Source organism: Nomia melanderi, chromosome 12, assembly GCF_051020985.1.
Source record: "Nomia melanderi isolate GNS246 chromosome 12, iyNomMela1, whole genome shotgun sequence".
Classification (NCBI taxonomy): Eukaryota; Metazoa; Arthropoda; class Insecta; order Hymenoptera; family Halictidae; genus Nomia; species Nomia melanderi.
Window position 1 is genome coordinate 3,094,705 of NC_135010.1, and position 15,529 is coordinate 3,110,233.

A 15,529-nucleotide genomic window follows, 5' to 3' on the forward strand; every position below is an offset into this window, starting at 1 on the left:
TGAACATATTTTTGTAAGAATTTGTCAACATATTTATTAAATATTTTGCGTACAATTACGTTACATCAAATTTGATATTGAATATCGAATTTTATAAAGTTGCTATGTCAAATTGAATGGCAACTGTGTGTTACCTCTCGAATGTAAAGGGTTAACACCAGAATCACCAAGCAGATAGGACCACTTATTTAGAATTTCTGAAGCTGCTTTTATGGACCTTCCTTCATAATACACCGTTACTAAAATAAGTTCTATCCCCTGATTTGTATATTATTTTTATTTTACACCGTCATCAATTTAATAAATACCTCATTAGAAAATTATATACACATAATAAGTACCTGAAAAAGTTCGTGCGGATTCTTAGAACAAAATTTAATCACAGAAAAGGTTTTTTAAAAATAATGTTGCCTTATTTGATACCAACAACATGAACATAACATGTTGCTAATATCAATTTCATTCATTAAACTAGTGAAATACCAATTGAAATTGTTTCTCAATTCATTGCTAACAAGAAAACCATACTAACTTTTCTCAGTAATTATATAATTACATATATTGGTATTTTAAATCTGGTACAAAATGTGAATACATTCAAAACAAAAAATATACATTTGTGTGAAATATATTGATATTTTATTAAAGTTTCTACAACGCTTGCCATGTGAGAGCTACATGCCAAGAAGAAGGAGGTGTTTCCAACCTAACGAAAGAAGCCTAAAAACAATCAACGTAACAAGTATAATTTCACCAGTATATATAAATTGTATGTATAATGAAACAACTTTCGAGTATAAAGGATCATATAGTTGCATAAGGCATTGTTGCAAGTTCTAAAGTGCAAAACCGTAAGCTCATTGTGCCGCCGAAGGGTTAAACTTTTCCAACATAGACGGAGACACCGTTGTCAGTTAGGCGACCAGGACAACTGGTATCGTTTCGCGTTAAAAGACCGACAAGATCGGAAGCGAGACAAGACGACGAGCCGAGTCGAGACGAGACGAGACGGAACAGCACGAAAACAGGGCGAGACGTTTCTCAGGAAAGAAAGCTGCCGATGGAAAAGAAGTCAATCCTTGGCTGGAACTCGACTAGAGTCTGACCTGCTATATATCGCAATGCGAGCCGTTCCCTTGACAGAGAAAGATGGAATGAGGGGTACCGAGGCGACACCAGGGAAAGAGAGAGAAAGACATGCGACCAAGAACGAACGACGAAGAAAGAAGATCGTCTAGAGAGTATAGTCGAAAGAGGGCAACGCGTCCGGCGCGATGACCTACTATCTTCGCTTCGGCTGCTCACCGTATAGTTAACACTGAATACCGTGTAGTTTTCGTTGCGGGACACACACAATGCACCGACGGCTCGCTGCCACAGGTGCATTTCGCGTTTCCATTCATACGTGCTCCGTGACTTAACACGTTAACTGCGACCAGTATTTTGAGCATTTTGTATAACTTACTTATTCTTTCGTGATACATTTTAAATTTTATGTTTTATTTTTAACTGTTATAATTTTGTATTATTATATGTTGTATTTTATTATTTTTATATCTTTACTGCTTTATATTCTATTTCCATGTACGAAAACACAAATGTTAATCAAATCCTATTTTTTGACAGCACGACTGAAACAAATAAGACTAGTATACTACTATTTATACTGCTACCACCTATTTTCTTATAATAAAGCAAATGGTATTAGAATTAATTTTTAATAATTTGGTATTATAATTCTTGTGTTAGATCATTATGGAGTTACTTACGTTACTAAATATTTCTCAATAACGAATGAATTTCTTAGCAATTTTACAGCAGTTTTTTTATCTAATACTAAACATAACATTTTAATAATAAAATAGAGTTTTCGTCTTTACATGGCTGTTATTTTGTTTAAACACGTTTGTTTTATTTCACTTTAGTGTAAACGATAACGACATTTATATAAATTAATACAATATGTGAATCGATATTAATTTCCTTATTGTAATTGTTTTTAAGCAATTTTGAAGCTCTGATCATTGATAAACACTGTGACAGTCAACGTATTTAAGGGTGTCTGTATTTTAACAGTTTATAAGAATTGCATTTTACTTCTTCCTTTACATTTCGTTACAATTTTGTGACCTAGCATTTAATCTTCGTGTAACCAAGATCCATTAATATATTAATTTATTTATGTGATGTATAATGTAGAATTCCTTTTTAAAATCTATATAAAATGAGAGTATTCTGTTATGGACAAAAATGAATATCAAAATATTTCGGGGTTTTCAATTATTAACGTTAGAATATAATAGATTATATAGGGACATTTTTTAACCAGTTTACTGTTATCAGTGTATGCGCGTAATTTTAAAACCCAAAACAATGTCTACCAATTTTTTCAATAATGAATTATTTATTCTTTGAAATAAACATGTAATCCTTCTTCATTTTGTTTTAGTTTTTCATTAAAATAGCTACGTTATAGGTGTGTTTGCCGTAAATTTGGTGTATATATTCGTGATTGCTTGATTTTAATTGCGCACCCCACAAGAGTTGTAAAAGTAAATTCCACAATTAACAGGTTAAAAGGTTTAAATAAATAGCATGTAACGCAATAAAGTGTAATGTGTAGTGATTTCGTGATGTGGAAGAAACCTGTTCATATTAACACTAGTATTATTAGCGGTGTAAAGATGATTTATGTTAGATTTCTTTTCTTATAATTTTCGGAAAACCCCTGCTTGTTACTTTTTGCATAAAACATGATCTGCGCATTAAATATCCTGAAATTATACACAAAACAAAAAATATGTAATCATTGTGTCATTCAGTTTACTTTCTTAAGATGATCAGCATATTTCACAACCTAATAGATTCATAAAATTTTCATTCTTAAGTATAAAAGAACATACTCATTATGTACACTATTTCCATAAGTACATATATTTCGTTTCTTGACCTCTTATCAATGAAATTATGAATGTATGATTTAATGAAATGAAAACGAGAGTGAAATATAACAAGATGAAAAACATTTTCTTGTAATACGTTAATACATTTTCTAAAAATATATACATATATAGTTAATTCCTGTCTTGATATCAAAGTATGTTTCGAGAGTAAATAATTCAATAACCCAGTAATTTAGTAATATTAATTATTAAGTACTTGTGAGTATATCTAGTGAGAAATAGTTATAATAAACAAAATATACTTGAATTGCATTGTATGTTAAAGCCTCGCGAGCTGCAACTTTCTCTTCCAAGTTGCAACAAGTTAATAGACAATAAATACCAAGTATTCAACTGACAGTTTCCTCGTCACAGCCGAAGATTAATTGTTCTATTACCTTTAACATTTCCAATTATATACTCAACTTATTTTTAAACTGCAATTGTCAGTTTATAAAAAAATCTTTAAGAGTTCCTTATAACAATGAAAGGTTTATTACTTTAGACAGTAATAAAATGTTTCTTGTAAAAATAAAACATTTGTTACTAGTTTCAAGTTTTCTTCAAATTATAAATAACAGCATTCACGCAAGTAGACGGAAAAACTATAAAATTCTAAATAAATATGTATCTAACACCAGAGTTTCTAGGATTAATGTCTGTAGACTTAATATTATAGATTAAATTATTAAAAGATAATTACAAGTAATGATTTATTTTACCAAATCTAAATTTAAGCGATAGTTACTGATATAAATATGAAGTTTATGTTATAAATTATCAGCGTTACATGATCTCAACATGCAAATAATATTGAAATTGCAAAATATAATATTAATTTTCATTACAAAATGAATTAGGTTTTGATTAGATTACTGAAAAATTTAGTTCAAACATATTAGTTAACAGAACCATTACACGTTTAATTAGTTATATTGATTTAACATCCAAAAATATCATGGATTTAAAGCATATTCATGCACAGACAATATTGGAAATAAGTAACATACAACAAGAAAGATCGTGCATCAATGTCGAAATAGGCGCCATTATGAAAAAGTCTGTACACTTTAAATAAAAAAAAAATGTTGCTTTGTCGATAAAATACTTATTGGAATTTATTGTTAGTTTCATTAAACAGTAAAGAACGAAGATCAATCAAAGCCAATATCGAATTCTCTTTTTACAGAAAATCAAAGAAGAATAAACTTCTCAGTGGAATAATTTGAATGAAACGAAACATTAATATAGACTTTTTTTCTTTATTTAGGTTTAATGTTGCATTAAATGCGGGGTTATTAATGGCGATTAAAGAAATTTCTTGTCAAGACTACATATTGTTGACGGATAGGACAGAATATTGTAGTTAATTAACACGTGGAAATGAAATGAAGATGAACAGACTAAATAAGTAATCATTATGTCACGCAGATTTTAATAAATCATTAATAAATCATCCGTATTACCGCATTGTCATAATTATTGTGAATTGTTTATTTATTAATGATTTCATGCACTATCTAACAATAAACCGAATCCTATTTCAATAATTAAACTCATTCGTTTCTGTTCAAACGTATTTGTGCCTGTTCTATAGAACCCATTGTTAAACTGCAAATATTTATGCAAATCCTCACTTTTGCAGACATATTTCAAACTAGCAGAGAAAATGGATGAAATAATATATTTCGAGAAAATTGAGATAAAATCTTTACGAGGCATGAATGCATAAACATCCGCATATGTTCATTACTTTCACTTTATGTAAATTATGTCTTTCTTCTTTAATTGTATAATACTCAGTACATATAAATTAATATAATAAATCAACAATAACATGAATGCGTATAACTTATAAATACACATTAGAACTTTAAATACAATACAATTTTTTCAAATCCAATACGTGTGTACTATTAATGTTTATATAAAGATTTTATTTAGAAATCACGTATAGTTAGTAAATTAAATTTATTGCTATATTAAATTTTAAGAAATTTTCTCGCACACTCTTTAATACTCAAGATATTTAGTCATTTACATTTACGTAATCAATAATATAATAACGCAAAATTAAATACTATAAGAAGAAATTCTTAATAAAAATAAATCGTGAGACAAAGAGCTGGTTAGAAACTTGTTGGTATTATCATTAAATTTATGGGCACGTAGTAAACTGTTCCTAGAAAAATTCAAAAGATATCTAAAAAACTGAAGCTTCAAAAATAGAGAATTAGGATATGTAGCCACATATATACTTGTCTCGATCAAAAATAACTTAAACTTTTACAAAACAATATTTATAAAATTGAACATTCAAACTGATTGATTCCGCAAATCTAGTGTTAACCGTTTACAGTTGAATGTCACCATTACAGCCTCGAGCTTCGATATTTAAAATCGAAAACTGCAAATGAATAATTTAATTATTTCACTAACGAGAGACTAACATGTGATCGTTTTTCTCTCAACATTCAAGACTTCGATGTATAATTTTGTTTTTTACGAGAAGAAACGTTAGAAATTTAAGACGCTCTCGTTCAGAAAGAACTAACAGAAAATTATCGACTAAGGATTGGAGCTACACAAGAAACGCGAGATATCTCGTCACCTGTTCTTAACACTAACCGTACCGGCACTTTTACTTATTCCTATCGTAACCATTCAAATAACTGGCTACAATAAAAAGGTAAACAAGTGAAATGATCATTTTTCTTAGTGGAAAAAAAACAAGAACAAAGACAAAAATTGAAAAACTGATTAATCTGACAATATAGGAATTGACATAAGGTTAAATGAAGGAATGAGAACGCAGAATTTTTAATCAAATTTTAACACTAGAACTACCGAATCTGTCAAAACAATTGGTTTTAATTTTCTTATTTTGCAATTATTGATATTTTAAAAGTACTCAGTATTTGAAATGATTTTGAAAGTAAGTAGTTTTACTTAAATGCTACAAAGAATTTCGGAAGAAATGTACAAAAATGTATTATCACTGTCTGTACAAGGATTACATATCAACCCCAGTAAATGCTCGGTAGTTCTAGTGTTAATCAGATAACTGCGTTTGGCAAGCATACACGTCATCTTAAAGTGTGAAATGATACTAATTCCTTCAACGAGGAATTCTTTATTTCTTCAGATAAACCTGTAATTCTTCTTTATTTTGCTTCGGTTTCTCATTAACACTAAGACTACCAATCAATTAGTGACTCATTGCCAATTTTTTATAAAAATTAAAACAATACGTTTCTTGAAATTCGAAGAGCCTCCAAGTTTTGTATGTACAATACACAAATTTAACTTAAAATTTTTCGCAAAAACACTTTCATAATTTAAATATTTCCAAGATAAAAATTCTGAAGTCGGTCAATTTAACCTCTCCGGTAGTTTTAGTGTTAAAATATACCCTAGGTGCATTCATCCTGCGTTTCACGAGTACACACTTCATTTTCTGATTTTGTTGCGCGCAACACGAGAGATTTGTCAAAGTAAATTTCATAGTTTTAATATTTTAATTGAAATTTTTAATAGTTTAAAAGCGGTCATTTGACCAGTTCACGGTAGGGTTAGAGTTAACGTGTCAACTCGCAGTATCTTCGTTCAGGGTGCAAACAGTCCGACTGAGACTTCAACTTCGAAGTAGACGACAACATATTTAGCACAAACGGGTCCTCCGGCTACAGTGATTCCCCTAAAGCATTAATGTCGCGTTGTGTATCACAGTCCACACGTGCGTGTCCCGCAAATAGCGGTCCAGCCGACAGACATTTAAGTGTATCAATGAAACTCGCCCGTTTCGTTTCCATTTTCGAATATGTACTACAGCTGCTCGAGGAATTTTTCCTCGGCAATTACGAAACCATTGCTAACGAGATAATCGGCGAAGGTTCCCGGGATTCGTTCGACGCGATAAAACCCGAATGGCGGCGCACAGTGGTCGATTCTCGGACAAAATGGGACGAAAATAGTCCCATCATAATACGTATAATTGATACAGTTTTGTATTTAATCTTATTTATAACCGAATGAAAAAATGGTTTACGAATTATTTAAGTATTGAAAGTTATTTTTCTCATTCGTCGAGATAAATATGTTCCAGATTATTTAAGAAATTAAAAGCGAGACTTAAAAATGTTACAATAGCGAAGGAATTATTTAAATAATGGGTGCAATTTGTGATACAGTCCATAATTTGTGAATTGTTAAATAACTTTTTAGAGTCTATTGGAATCAGTTCTTTCTTGATTGATATATTTCAGTACTCATTATTACAATTGGTAAACCTAAATGTAGCTGCGACTACTTGCGGCTTAATCAGTTATGCGGTTTGAAAGGCATAATTATGGAAGTATTTTCAATTTAAACGATTTTACAAATATATTTACGAATATTTCATCTATATTATGAATTTTTTTGTAGCCAAAGTAAGTAAAATTGTAGAAGTTACACGTTGTTAACACATTAAGCCATGTCAGTTACTAATAACCCATGCTTCTAAATTACTTGAAAGCAATCGTAACATGCACAATAACCGATGTTAAATGAAAATGTTTAATAAGGTAACTAAGTTGATAATAGTTTAATACAAGGATTGTAACGTCAAATAATTAATCACTGTTCCTACTTTTCTTTGCTACAAAGGAGTATTCCACGGTTAAAATTTTCGTGACGCTTAACGTGTTAAAGAGAGTCATCTTCAAAGATCATGTCTCGACGGTTTACATCCCGACTGTTGTAGTGAATGAAAAAATGCAATGCGAATGCCTTGTTGTTAATTAGTACTCACATTTTATATTCTGATTTACCAAAAGAAAGTAAGTTTCCAAGTCATTTTCATTTTCGTTCCAGTTTTTAGATTAATCGACCACTGTGCGCCGCGACAACAGTGGGAACAAGATCGGGCGAAGCGAGCCGACAATACGACACGCTGAACACGGACAACTGCATCAATAGATTCACCTGTTTTACGTAGCGCGACATAACGGTCGTCGTACGAGCTGTCTGTCACTTCGGACGAGCAGAACAACCGCGGAGCAGTATAATCTCCATTCGCTCGACGACGAATTGCCGGCTTGCGCGTAATAATACCGATCACGATAATACGACAAATCGATTATTTGCCGGTGCGCAACCTGCACTTTGACGGAACTAGGTGATCATCGATGATATTTTATCGACACGAAAGCTACTGTCATATTATTTTAACTCTGCCACGTCGTTCGAGTCTTTTTAATACTAAAACTACCGAGCAATTAGATTGACTCATTTCTAAGTTTTTATAAAAATTAAAACAATATATTTCTGAGGATTCAATGGATCCTTTATTGTTTTATCTATACAAATACCCACATTTATTTCACAATTTTCCGCAAAAGCCTTGTCGTCATTTAAATACTTGCAAAGTAAACATTCTAAAATGGTCCAATTTGACCCGTCTGGTAGTTTTAGCGTTAACACTAAATGTACCCATCAAATGACCGGTTTCAAAGTTTCGTTAAACATTCTGCGTTCTTTTTCGTTCATTTAATTTTATGTTGCTCGCTATATTGTCCGGTTAACTGATTAACTAATTTTTTTCAACGATAAATAATTTATTTTTTCAAGTAAACTTGTAATCCTTCTTCTAGTTTTCCATTAGAATATATTATAGATGCATCTTCTCTGCGTTTAGCGAGTGTACACTTTATTATTTGATTTTATTGCGCGCAGAATGAGAGATTCTGGAAACTAAACGGTTAACTGGTTTCTTAATTGTTGTCTTTCTTTTTATTCCTGTTTTTATTAAGAATTATTTATTGATTGCCATGTTTGCCTTTATTTTGTTTGTCTGGTTACGATAGAAAGGGGTGCGTATAAAAGTCGATTCGTTTAGTGTTGCATTCGTGACCGCTGACGTGAATTCACATAATTTTAAACATGATAACATTAAAAATATTTTGTTCTTCAGCTTCTTCGACTTCTTTAACCCTTAGGGACACGCTGTTTTGAAGAAACGAAAAACTCAGCGTGCACGGTAGTAGTATAAGAGTATAAGTAATTAAGTTTGGTGGGTTAGGAAATAGCCCACCATGCATTAACTGTCAATAAAAAAGTGGGACAATTTTAAACCTACCTAACCCCAAAGTGTTCACGGAAAGTTCTTCGTTGAAAACAATAGATTTTCAACATTTTCAAAATAAATTTTCTAATTCTTGTCCCTGTGTTGACGTCAGAAATTTGTGGCAATTAACTGAAGATTTTGTTCATTTTCACTGGTAATAGGTATTAGGAAAGCGAAAAATTTATCGGTCGTGAATGTGTTAACCCAGTTTCTTTCTCATTTCTTTAGTGTCACTTTACTTGTTTAGTTATTTGCGACGTACTCAGATTCTGATATTATCTAGAATTATTTTAATTTTTATCGTTATAAAAAGCTTGTTGCTAGTCTACACTTCTAACATTTCGAATGCAAATATTTCTACTTAAGCTATTTAATTTTGTCGCAACTTCGTGGGCACAATTACTAGAAAAAACTGAAGTATTTACAGGTTGAATTGAATTTATTTGTGAAAGTATGGAAACTATTTTAGTCACGATGTGGAAGATTTATGAAATAATTGATAAAACCAAGTTTTACTCGGACAGCACGTGCGAACGAGTCTCATCATTTCCACTGAAGAGGTTAATAATATTTCAAAATAGATACACTGAGAGACACAACAAAGTTGAGTATTTCGTGATGGATTATTTCTTAATATTGACTGTCAAACTACCAGCTTGAAATTTTTTTCAAATCGAAGATATTTATTAAACGACTTAGAAACCAGAAAGTCAAGATTAATTACACGACAATTAATTTAATTTTCTTATTGCATAAATCCTAATATTTGGTACATTCATTTTATTTTTATGAATGTTAATTTTTAAATATAAACAGAATATTCTGTTACATAAGTTTCTGTATGAATGTAGTGTCAGTCAACGAGTTGACAAAAGACGTAATAGTTATGTGTTTCTGATGTTTTTATTTTAGAACATAGAATCAGAAACAAGTTATACCAATAGTTGAACGTTTCCCGTCAAAAAATGTAAACTTCGACCGTTAAATGGTAAAAATAAAAGAAGATATTTTTAATCTACTAGACAGAAGTCACATTTATTGTCAGCAGTTAATCTTGACACTATTAATCTTATGAAAATTCAATCAAGCTGTACATATACATTTGTATACATTTTTAATATTAATTCTATTAATTGAACTAAAGCAAACTTGTAACCAAAAAGATGGTATGGAAAATTTATCTTCGAGTTAAATTTAAATTGACAAATTACTAACTGAAATTACTAATTACTACAAGATAAATCACTAGTTTACGAAGAATCTTATTACATACTAAAAGGTATAAAATCTCCGTAACTGCTTCCTTTTCTGCTCTACTTCTCAATGCACAATTGGCAAAGAATACAGAAAATGAGGGAAGTCTGAATAATGAAAAGAATGATCAGTGTTTGTTCGTTACATTAGCGAATGACAGGTCTATCGACTGTATATATAAAATAATTGATTAATTTATTAATTTATAAGCAAATAATCTCCATTTGCATTCTTCAGAAATAATTTCACAATCAAAATAAAAAACACTTAAAATTAATCCTTCTCGCACTATTTTCATTACTGATAATTGATAAGATAGATAAATTTAAAATAGATTGAAATACACAGAGAAAACTACTTGTTTATTGAATCGATTAAATGCGAGTAGCTAACTCCAGTAATTTCCAGTAATTCTTTGTTTAATTTAAATAAAGTATGCCATTAATTTTACTATAATTATTCCTCATAAAAATTTTCCATATTTCCAGTATTTCCACTGGTTCTAACATGGTATATGCTGCATTACTTGCCACTACTTAACTTTATCATCAGTAGAAAGTGACCTTGATCTTTATGTCCGCGATTTCCGACTTTAAAATCAGCAAACCATCCGCTTCAATCGGGTCTTTCCAATAAAATACCTCCTTTGCAAACATTTTATTCGCTATTTAAGATTTCAGTCACACTTTTCTCCTTTTTATAAGAGAAAACCATTAAAAGATGAAAATAAATTCTATCTTTAACTTTAGACTGTACACACGTGCGTTTAATACTAAAACTACCAAGCAGGTCAAATTAACCCACTTCAGAATTTTTATTTTGTAAATATTTCAATTATGAACGCGTCTTTTCGAATGATTTTGAATTAAATTTATGTGTTTGTGCAGATATAAAACTGGTAGACTCTTTGAACCTCAAGAAATGTATTGTTCCAATTTTTATAAAAAATTTGATATAAGTCACTCTAGCTGCTTGATACTTTTAGCGTTAAAACCAATTCGAAAAGTCATTTTACGATGCACACGTACTCATGTTTACCAGCTATCGCTTCATTGACTCTAACTTTAAGGACATTTATTGTATACTTCATTATATATCCCCCAAAAGATTCATATTCATATAGACATTGGTAATTAGAGCCTCAAAAATAGAAAGTTAGTATAGGATAGACCAAGGCAAATCGAATCATACGATGAATCGGGTTGAACTAAGAATCCGAAAACTAATCCAAGAACTAAGAATTATATTTCTCATTTTCTGTTTCTTATTTACCAAAGGAAGATTAAAAAATTCTTTTCCATTTTCCATCATTAACGTTCACGCACTTTTAATTCTCTCAAATAGAAAATGATCCGATGCGCCTCGGACTACGCTACATGTTCGCATATTTGCACTAATCAAAATCGTCCGACAGTCTCACCAAATAGTGTGTACCAAATTTAATATCCATCAAATTGACTTTCCCAAATCTAGTATGAATAGAATCAACCGCTCTTAACCAGACCGCAGCACGAACCAAGCCAATAACAAAATATTCAAATTCTACTCACAGCCAATAACAAAGGCAGCAACAAGATTAAAGCTGTCTTCCGTATACTCCGCCACGTCCTCTCCATCATGCGTGTATCCTCTCTGGAATAAAAAATGGAGCTCGCTATCAATGTGGCCACACGCGAACACTCGTCCCAATGTACATCGATGAACGGAATCCCCGAGCCAGATTCTCATCGACGAACTCAAAGGACTTCAACGAATCCTCCCCTTCAAAACTCATTCGAAAAATAACGTCGATCGAAGAAAAACGACGAGAAGCGATAAGAACCATGCTGGACGATAGTACATAACTCCGCGTATCAACCAGTGCCGAATAACGTACGCACTGTCCCCCGACAAACGGACACCGCGCTATCGTCCGTCCCGCGGTGTTCTCAAAAGTCGAACTTCTTAATTAAAAACTCGTCCGCGACGACGCGCCGAGAGAAAAAGTTCGAGTCCCAACGTCGCGTCGGCCGCCCGGGGAATTCAATCTCGCGAGATTCAAAGTCCGCGCACGCGGCGGGACAGAGCAAGAAAGAGCGTTCGTTTCCGCTGAAATTGGCTAGGAAATAAAGTTTAACCGTCCGGGGGATGGGACGCGAGCAGAAACAGCAGGGGGATGGCGATGGTGGTGGGAACAAGTGAGAAAGGGAGAAAGAAACGAAAAAAAACACAAGAAAAATTAAATTTCCCGTATGGTACAGAGATAAAGGGGAAGAGACCGGAAGTGGAATACCAGGGAACTCCGTGGGCGGAGCGAGAGAGTTCGAAACATCAAAGTGGAAGATATTAGATCCCCGCTGATCAATAAGTATGAAAAACTTTAAATCAACGCGGGGAAAGAGAGTGCCATCGCGGATCGAAACGACATCGCGGTTCAGAGAAATGTAGATCGATGCACCTCAGTCGAATCCTTCGTCGAGACACTCGATGTCACCTGCTGATTCTCCGGATATGCTGGGTCTTCCTTTTTCCGCTTTTCTTTTTAAATCCCTCTTCACCCCCCTTCGGTCACGCGGTCGGTCTCACGAAATAGCCCCGCGAATGGACACGCGGCTCAGTCGTTCCTCATCGGGCCCGCGAGCGTGACCGTGCTGCCTTGGTCCCGTGGTGGTCGGAAAAAAAAAGGAGAGGAACTAGCGTCTGCGTGCCGCGCGACTCGACTCGACCGGCCCAGAGGTGGCTACCTTGGCCAACGGGGACTGACTGAAGGTGCAAGCCACGCTCGTCTCGGCCACGAGCCACGTCCCAGTGACCTACTGACAATCTCGATCGTTCGTGCCGTACGCTCGCCCCTCCCCGGCTCCTTCCGCCTTCTACGCTCGGGCCCCAAACAGGCCCACCGTGCTCGCGAGCGTCCCCCCTCCCCCGAACCCCACTCCATCAGCTCCATACGACCGCTCTCTGCCACCGTTTTCGTTCCCTCTTTCTCTGATCCTCACTGTTACTCTCTCGCTCTAGAACTGTTTCTCTCTTTGTCCATCCGCTGGCCATTCTCTGTCCCCACGAACGATGCTGCTCGTGAGCACAGGTGAAAGACACCCGGTCCGAGGCGCGAGAGTCATTAAATAGGGAACGGGGAGGAGAGCGCCACGTTTATTTTGGTGCTCGTTGTTCTCCCGAGGAAGACACCGGGATGCGCGAGCGGGGACTTATGATGGGCTCTTTTTTCGACCGGGTTCGCCCAGGCACGCTCTTGACACCGTAAATTGGCCAACGTCGCTGGAAAGAGTGATTCGTGAGAATGAAACTCGCACGGCCCGCCGAAGGTGGGGCTGTTTTGAGGAAATGGGCCAGGGTGTCGTATGAGTAGGAGCAATTTGAATTGAAAGCGCAGATATTTGTGGGTCGGAGACGCTGGTGTGTCTTTTTTTTGGATCATGATTGGAATTTTTGTAATTATGTTATAGTAGCTTTGGATACTTGTATGTATTAGGATTATTACTTTTACTTTCCACCCTTTGCAGTCGAAAGTCTCTTCACTAGAAATCTTCATAATTTTTTTATGATTTATCGGTGATGCTTTGTATAACTGACACAGGGGAATTATGCGTAAATTAAAGAACAGAGTCGTTTTGTTACAATAATAATATATTGCGCAAAATTTAATATTTAAAATCAAAGTGCTATTAAATAAACAGCGACTTAACGCAACGAAATATTATTTAAAAGTAGAGAAAATGTTAATAGAATTTTTAATTTAATATAATTGAAAATTTGCAATTACAAGTGTAATAAGCTGAAATGACAATAAAATGTTTTACATTTCTTGTTTTTACATTACCATTGCTGCTAATAATGTAAGAGTTATAATGAAACTTTTATGTTTTTAACTCGTTAATTGTATGATTAGAATTAATGAATGTCATTTCATTTAACTGATTTAATTAATTCAATTAAATTTGTTGAAATAACAAGGAAAAAGTTAATTGAAAACGTAAGTCAGTAAATCTATAGGTTTAGATAGATAGTTCGTTCAACTCTTAAAGAAATGTAGGTATTTCTTACATAGATATAGGAATTACTACTTTTACTTTTAATTACACCTAAGTAGGGTTTAATCACCGTTTATAGTATAATACTTTCGATGAGACATTTATCTCTTACCTTGCTAACTTGTTAACCGAGGATAATGAGTGAACTCGCCAATTGTAAGTACTTACTGCTGTCTTCGAGTTTAATTATATTATAGTATTCGTTATATAATGAATTACATCGCATTTAAATTTAATACGACATAATTTGTTTGGGATTTTTATTCACCACGTGTAATCTAGTTACGTAAGCTTTACAATCGAACATTTTTATATAATTGTTTTTACTACTTTTTATCATTCTTTTATCCCGAACATTATTATTATTTCTTTTAACTATATTTCATTACAGGAAGATTAAATATTTGGGAAACTTAAGTGTCTATTTGTAAAAATACAGTGTAACAATCTTTATTTCCTTAAATTATTAATGAATTCATAGTAAATAGTACATTTCAATGTGATAACTGGAAGTCAACCCGTTTAGATACTGTTTTTAGGTCATCACTTTCTTCTGCCTCATGTTCTTGTTTATTATTATTCTTTTCTTTATTTATTGTACTTTCATTTATGCTAGATGTGTTCGTTTGTATCTTTCTCCGGTGAAAAAACAAAACAAGATATAGGAAATGTTAGATACGAAACGTTCTCGTGATAATTTTCTAAATCGAAGAGGAAAACGATATGAAATGCTTAAAGTGACATGATAATTATACAGTTTCCGTCTTAAAGTTTATGTTTCTAAATCGTCAAAAAGTACAGTAACATTTTTTTTAATACAATTACCTTATGTTCCAAGAATATAAAATTAAAATTTTTTAGATGTGACATTTTCAAATGACAAAAATATATTCTATAAAAATAAAGAATAATTATATCGTTTTACTTTTCTTTCATTTAATCAACAAGATTGTTTACTTACAGCTTCTATTCTATAAGCGCTGTACCAAGAAGTTGTAGAGTAAATTGTAACTTTTAAAGTAGTGAAGTAGAAGCTATAGGTACTTTGGTACTGCAAGTTCCAGTTTAGAATTTGTATTTCAGAATTTGTGCTTAACTTCGATTTAAATGTATTAAACAAGATCTGTACTACTTCCTTGATAATTTTCATAAAACTCTACTTTTTAGTAGTGCTTGAGGTAATATTTTACCATTAT

The 15,529-nt window shown here is 33.0% G+C and overlaps 1 protein-coding gene across 1 annotated transcript in view; it reads right to left on the minus strand.

Moving 5' to 3' along the window:
• dyl (transmembrane protein dusky-like) overlaps window positions 1-13,075 on the minus strand; it is a 44,718-nt gene extending 31,643 nt beyond the window's left edge. The window contains exons 1-2 of the mRNA XM_031974827.2: window positions 12,740-13,075; window positions 11,853-11,934 (exon numbers count right to left, since the gene is read on the minus strand). Of these exons, the coding sequence (XP_031830687.1) occupies window positions 11,853-11,921 (69 nt within the window). The 5' untranslated portion in view covers window positions 11,922-11,934; window positions 12,740-13,075. The remainder of the gene's footprint in view (window positions 1-11,852; window positions 11,935-12,739) is intronic.
• Window positions 13,076-15,529: the final 2,454 nt, after the last annotated feature.